The 6,322-nt window shown below is 35.0% G+C and overlaps 1 protein-coding gene across 1 annotated transcript in view; it reads right to left on the reverse strand.

Annotated features, from left to right (window-relative positions):
• Nucleotides 1-458: 458 nt before the first annotated feature.
• Nucleotides 459-6,322, reverse strand: part of CBG13780 — a gene marked incomplete at both ends in the record, with an annotated part of 7,534 nt that continues 1,670 nt past the window's right edge. Inside the window, 6 exons of the mRNA XM_045244821.1 lie at nucleotides 459-604; nucleotides 845-977; nucleotides 3,304-3,716; nucleotides 4,796-5,027; nucleotides 5,370-5,483; nucleotides 5,654-5,743. Of these exons, the coding sequence (XP_045095253.1) occupies nucleotides 459-604; nucleotides 845-977; nucleotides 3,304-3,716; nucleotides 4,796-5,027; nucleotides 5,370-5,483; nucleotides 5,654-5,743 (1,128 nt within the window). The remainder of the gene's footprint in view (nucleotides 605-844; nucleotides 978-3,303; nucleotides 3,717-4,795; nucleotides 5,028-5,369; nucleotides 5,484-5,653; nucleotides 5,744-6,322) is intronic.

The raw sequence follows: 6,322 nt of genomic DNA on the forward strand, positions 1-6,322 counted from the left end.
CCAAAATTCTTCAAAACTTTTTTGGTGCATATTTGGACACTGAGAATCATTTGACATCTAAAATCAAAAACCAGGGAAAATTTGAAAAAAAAGTTTTTTTTTTGGATTCTCAGACCACTGTTACATCTGAAACTGCTCGGAAAATTCTGAAAATGAGAAATTTTCGAAAAACCGATTTTTATGTTTTTGGATTTTACAGCTATTCTCATGCAAAATTTCGAGTCAAGTGAGCTATTTTGAACAACGTTATGAATGCTCGAAAAATTCTCCTCACCACTTCTCGCCACTGTATCATTTTTGGTAAACCATCAGTCGACATCAATCTGTATAAGGTGAAACAAATCTATTAAAAACTTCAAAAGTTCATTTATCAGCCGAAAGAAAGAAGCGATAAAAAATAATGTCATATTGAACCGGTTGCGATATGGGTTTCACTTTGACAATTAAAAGAAAATCAATCATCTAGTTTTATTCTTATTGGTAATTCTTTCAAAACATGGTTTCGTCCAAACATAGGCCCAAATAAAGAAAAGTGTTGTCAATGAAATGGGAATCGCGACGATTCCAAGACTAACGACGCCAGCTTGAAGGGTCAGAACAGCACCTGAAATATTACGGTAATTAGGGATAATTAGAGTTCAATTATCTTGAGTTCTATAAGAGATGTCGAAAATGTACCAACTGATAAAATATTGGTGATAAGAAGACAAACATTTTATCAGTTGACAAATGTTTCTATATATTTTATAGGAACCGAGATAATTGAGCTTTGTTTAAGGCGATTTCCAAAGTTGTTTTGAGCTTTTTCTTTAGAAATGTTAAGCTAAATTAGATCATACGGTACCTGCAATTGCTCCACTAGCAGCGCTGCCCAATCCGATACCCAAAAATACAGAATCTCCACACGCCAACATTGCAGACGCACATCCTGTCACTCGTTTCGCTTCGTTCAGTCTTTTGTATCGCTCCAGTTCGGCCTGCAAATCTTTTTCGAATTTATGTCATATTATAGTTTTGGCGTGAGTTCAAAAATGCAAAAGTTTCAGATAGAGTTTCTTTGTCTGCGTCTATAAACTTCTGAACCAGAAAATTCTAGATCTTGCTGGTCCCAGTTTTCTAGGCCAAGATAATTGAATATGTGTGTGAATGCTTCAATAATTGTATGAAATGCATTGAAACTCGGTAAGTACCCACTGAAAGACTCATTGGAATTCGACGGTTTTATGAAACTGTAATTTATTAAAAAAAAGGTCTAGCTTTTCAGAACTGACAAAAATAATTCACTCGACTTTTTGAATTGTAATTTCATTTGATTAACTTTTTAAATTGATAAAGCAATCAGAAAAAAACTACAAGGCATTGCTGATTGGCTATTAAAAGTTTCGCAAAATTTGTTATTTTACTAATTTAAAAATTCTCCAGAGCAAATAATTAGAAGTTATCATTTTTGAAGAAGTTCATAACATTGATGGAACCGAAAGAAAAAATTGGGTTATTGATTTTGAATCACGGCTCCTGTGAAAGATATCAAAATGGGTCAACTGATTAACCATTTATCATGAAATGTGGTACATTTTGTCGATACCCTTTACAAGAATTGAGATGAAATTCCTTAAATTAGACACTCATATCAGTAAGCGTCAGCTGCGACCTAACGGCGACTTAAGTCAATTTAACTACCGTAATACCTGTAATAGAAGAGCCCCAAACTTTTAACTTTGAGCAAATTTATCTCAGTTTCTGTTAAAAATATAAAAAATGTCAACTACAAATTGTTTATCACAACATCACAAACAGTTTATCAGTTGACACACTCAGCAAATTTTTAGCACATGTGCCGCTACTTGGGGCACCGGTGCCGCTGCAACGCGGTAATCGTGCCCGGGGGGTCGGGGCACGCATGCATTTTGCGTGCCGTTGCCGTGACGTATCCGTGCTCATGTGTGCCGTTATTTGAAATTTTTTCCCCAAAATTGGCTCAATTAATTTTAATATTTTCTTTAAATTTAACAGTTTATTCGATTAGAAATTCAAAAAAAAAGAGTAACAAAAAAAAGAAAAAACGATCATTTAAATCTGTAGAGAAGATTGTGTCGAAGATGTCGAATTTCGATGAAAGTACCTTTCCTACTCCTCTTCTCCAGCTTTATTGACGTTGGGCTTGGCAGGGTGTTTCTGAAAGAACTTTAAAGATTATTTACATAACTAATTGGATGAAAACTCACATTTCTTTGGACGAATTGTCTTCCCGGAGATCCATCGGAAGTTGTCTGGCACGTTTTCACCGAAGATCAGCGGAACTGTAAAACATAGGGATTAACATTAACCATTCGAACATTTTTTTTGAACACTGTCATTTCAAAATAGTCCAGTTTTTCACATCTCGCCCACTTACATATTTAATTTAGGATATTCATCTTTGCTGGTTGTAAAATACCTTCTTCTTCTTCAGTATCCCCCACGGTTTGACGACTTCCCTTCTCGTCTTTTATAACTGAAAAGATTTCCGACATCATTATTACTTGAACATCTCTCAACTCACCTATTTTCCTTCGGTGTCTCTTCCAACGGGACATCTGGTACAGCCAATGTCTGAAAACTAAACAGAAATATATTTCATGATTTTCCACCTGAAAGCCTAGAAAAACAAAACCAAATGCCATAAAACGGTGAAAAGTACAAAAATTTATGAAAATGAATGACAAGCTATTTTCGCAATATTTTCGAAACTCTATGGATAGAGACGATATGCGCAGATGGTTCAAGAAAGGCCACGGCAGCGGCACGGTAGCGGCACGCCACATGCTTGCTAGGGGCACGGGTGCGGTGTTCCAACGGCACTTTCAACGCGGCACGGTGCCGTTTGGATGCGGATCCTGTGCCCCTCTGTGCCCTGGCGTGCCGAAAATTTGCTGAGCATTTCTGATATCTCTTGTAGGAGCCGAAATAATATAGCTGAAACTTTACAATAAGGGAGCTCTTCTATTAAAGGTTGTGCGGTAGCTTTTATTGAAACGGAGATGGATCGAGTTACATTGTTAATCATTTCACGAAAGTTACACTGATTCGAAAATTGTTTTTTGAAAATTGAGCTTTAAGAGAAACAGTAAATATGCATTCTAAAATGACATATCACAATTTCAGCGTTAGCTTTGCACCGGCTTAACCTAATTTATCTCACTTCCTTCACAAAAAGAGGTGACTGTTCCAAAAACGTATTTTCAAAAATAAACTTTTAAAAAAGCAGTGAATTGTAGATAATGACATTATAATACATACTCTAAAGCAAGAATAAAAACCCACATTAATATCCTCTTGCAACTTCTCCAACAACAACCTTCTTACTTCATTCGATCCAATTTTTGGGCATTTATCATAAATATTCAACGCAGTGATTCCATGTTTGATATGTGCTTCGAGAAGTTTCTTCTCCGACATCATCCTAGTTCCATACGTAGATCGATCCATTCCTCTACAGTAGTTCACCTTAGCTTCGTGTGCCGCTTCAATGCAAATTAGTTTTGCATTTGCGTTCAGAATACTCTGTGGTTGTGGAAGAGTTTCTCCATCAAAGGAAGCCGCGTACTCTTTGAAGTATTGCATCATTTTTCGACAGGTTACGGTTTTGCCATTCACGATTTTGGGTTTTAGGTTATGTGGACCCAGAAGGTTGGGCACCATCTTTTTGAGTTCTTCACGGAAGAGGGGACGGAGGTCTGAAAATTAATATTTACATACTTCTCAAACAGTGATTGAGACCAATGAAAAAGTTCGGACTAAAAAAAGTTATGATCCTATTGAAACAGTGATTCTTGGAATTTTTTAAAACTTGGAAGGAGAAACGGTGGAATCAACGAGTTGAGATTTTTTAAAACTTATGATTTCGATGAAACTGCAAATTTAGTTTTTGAATTGAAAATATTTTATCTGGAAATTTAGTGGAATCCCTCAAGTTGGAACCAAAATTCATTAATTGAGAAGCAAAAAAAAATACCGTAAATATGATATTACAGAAACCGTAAATTTTAGAAATGTTGTTGTTGAAAACATCTTTTGAGAAGTTATTACAAGCGGATGAGCTAAGTTTTTTATTTTGAATGTGCTTGCAGAGCTAGAAATAAGCCACATATTTATGGTTTTTTCTTTGAAAACCATTGATTTTGAAGCACGTTATGATCCATTGAATTTTTGTGGCCTAGAAATCCAAAATGTGGGTTTTTAGGCCACGATTCAAAATGGGCATTAGTTACTTTTGAATCAATGGTTTTGGACAAAAAAAATCATAGATATGTAGCCCATTTGTAGCAGTAAGTTGATTTCAAACATCACAATAATTTGTAAACACATTTTAAAAACCCTGAAATCCAGAAAAAAAAAGAATCTCATTGTCAGTGTACACCAGTTTTCGATTTCTATGCGGAGTGTTTTAAACATGAATGGTAATCCGAGTGAGAAAAATCGGCCTTTTGAAAATTGTATCAACTTTTTGAAACAGTTAGCTGAATTTCTAGGGGGCCCTAGTTTAAGCCAATTCATCACGGCTCCATCGCAAACTTCAATGATCGGACAACTAACAAAATGTAGACAGTTTCATAATAAACATTTTGTCCGTTGACTACTTTTTGATATCTCTCACAGGAACCGAAATAAATTAAATCAAAGATAGCGAAAGCAAAAATTTTACGGTTTCATCAATGCTATGAATGTCTTCGAAACAATTATTTTCTAATTCAAGAGTTATAATTGGTAAACATTTTAGAAACCTTTAACACTTTTCAAAAAGCAGATTACTCACCCTTAACATGTCCTCTGAAACTCTGTCGTTCTGCAACTTTGTATCCTGGATGTGGTAGTAAATAACACTGAATATCCTCGAAATACTCTCTCAACAACTCCCGGACCACTTTGATCTCTTCAGGCTGTTCTGGATTTGTTTGCAAAACGTTTTCCAGGAAATCAGTGCCTCCGTTTTCTCCAAACTCGTATTCTTCTTGATTTTTGAAATCGCGAACGCAGAAGACTAGTTGCTGGAAAATTAAGTTTTGGTTTAAAGTATTTGGATTCAAGTTTGAAGGTTCAAACTTCAAGCTTAACTTGAACTTTGGGGCTTTAGCTTCATCTCTTCAATTTGAGGTAATTAAAGTTCCTAATTGCTCAAACATTTTGGTTGCTATGAGAGATACAATCAAAAATCTGTCAACTGATAAAATTTTTGTCATAATATCAGCAACATTTTTTATAGTTTTTAACTTTTTGATATCTTATACAGTAAGCGAGATAATTGAGCTTAAAAGGTATTGTTCTATAAGAGCATTCGCTATAAACGGAGTACCAAATTAGTACATATTCTTCGAAATCAAATGCCCTACCTGAAACGGTTTTCCAAAATTGTGCGGTTGCTCCATTGCCATTCTACCGTACTCCACGAAAAGCGAAAGATGTTGAAGTGCGTCCTCTTGAATGTTATCCACTACGTTGTAGATCTGAAATATCTAAATATTCAAGTTTCTCTTTTTTTTTAAAGTTTTTATGAAAAATTTGCATGTGAAGTTTCCGACAAAAAGCTTTAACAATAAGATTTGATTAAATGAAAATATTGTGGAATTGTTGAAACATGATTTTTTTCAAATCATTTTTCAAATCAAAAGCTCACCTGTACACTACTAACAATTGTCGATAATGCAAAAACCGTCATACACTGTTGATATGTTGAATTGTTGTCGAATGTTCCTTGTGTGTCCATCTGAACAGCATTTTGATTTTAATATGATTTTTTGTGTGACTTGGAGTCCAGTATTATTGAATTGAAAAATCTAGTTTCCATGATAAGCACATTTTGAAACATAAAATCCGAAAATGTCAAAATAATATGTCCTACTAGTTGTGGGGGCAATTTTTCGACAGAAAATCAGCTTAAAACATATTAGAAACCAGTTTTCAAAAACTATTTTCGACGTTTAAAATGTTACATTTTTTAGGTGCCAAGATTTTTAGAAATTCGGAGATAATATTATGAACTCATCACGGTCTCCCCAGCTCCCAAAATGAACTGCAAGCCTTTTTCTCAGCGGAGCGCGGTTGCGCGGGGCGAAAATTTTTTTTTGAAAAATTTTGCACTGAAAAGCCGGTTTTTAGCGAAATTTTCTCATTTTTCGACAATTTTTTCAATTTTTCGTCCATAGAAATTGTTAAACAGGCTAAAACACACATTTTGAGTACAAAAGCAGCTAGTTCCGACAAAAAATGAAAGAGGAGATCGACTTTGAAGCAATTTTCAAAAAATCGCGGATCTTTTCTCACCGCGAGAGATTTAAATCGAATA

Source organism: Caenorhabditis briggsae, assembly GCF_000004555.2.
Source record: "Caenorhabditis briggsae complete genome, chrIV, whole genome shotgun sequence".
Lineage (NCBI taxonomy): Eukaryota > Metazoa > Nematoda > Chromadorea > Rhabditida > Rhabditidae > Caenorhabditis > Caenorhabditis briggsae.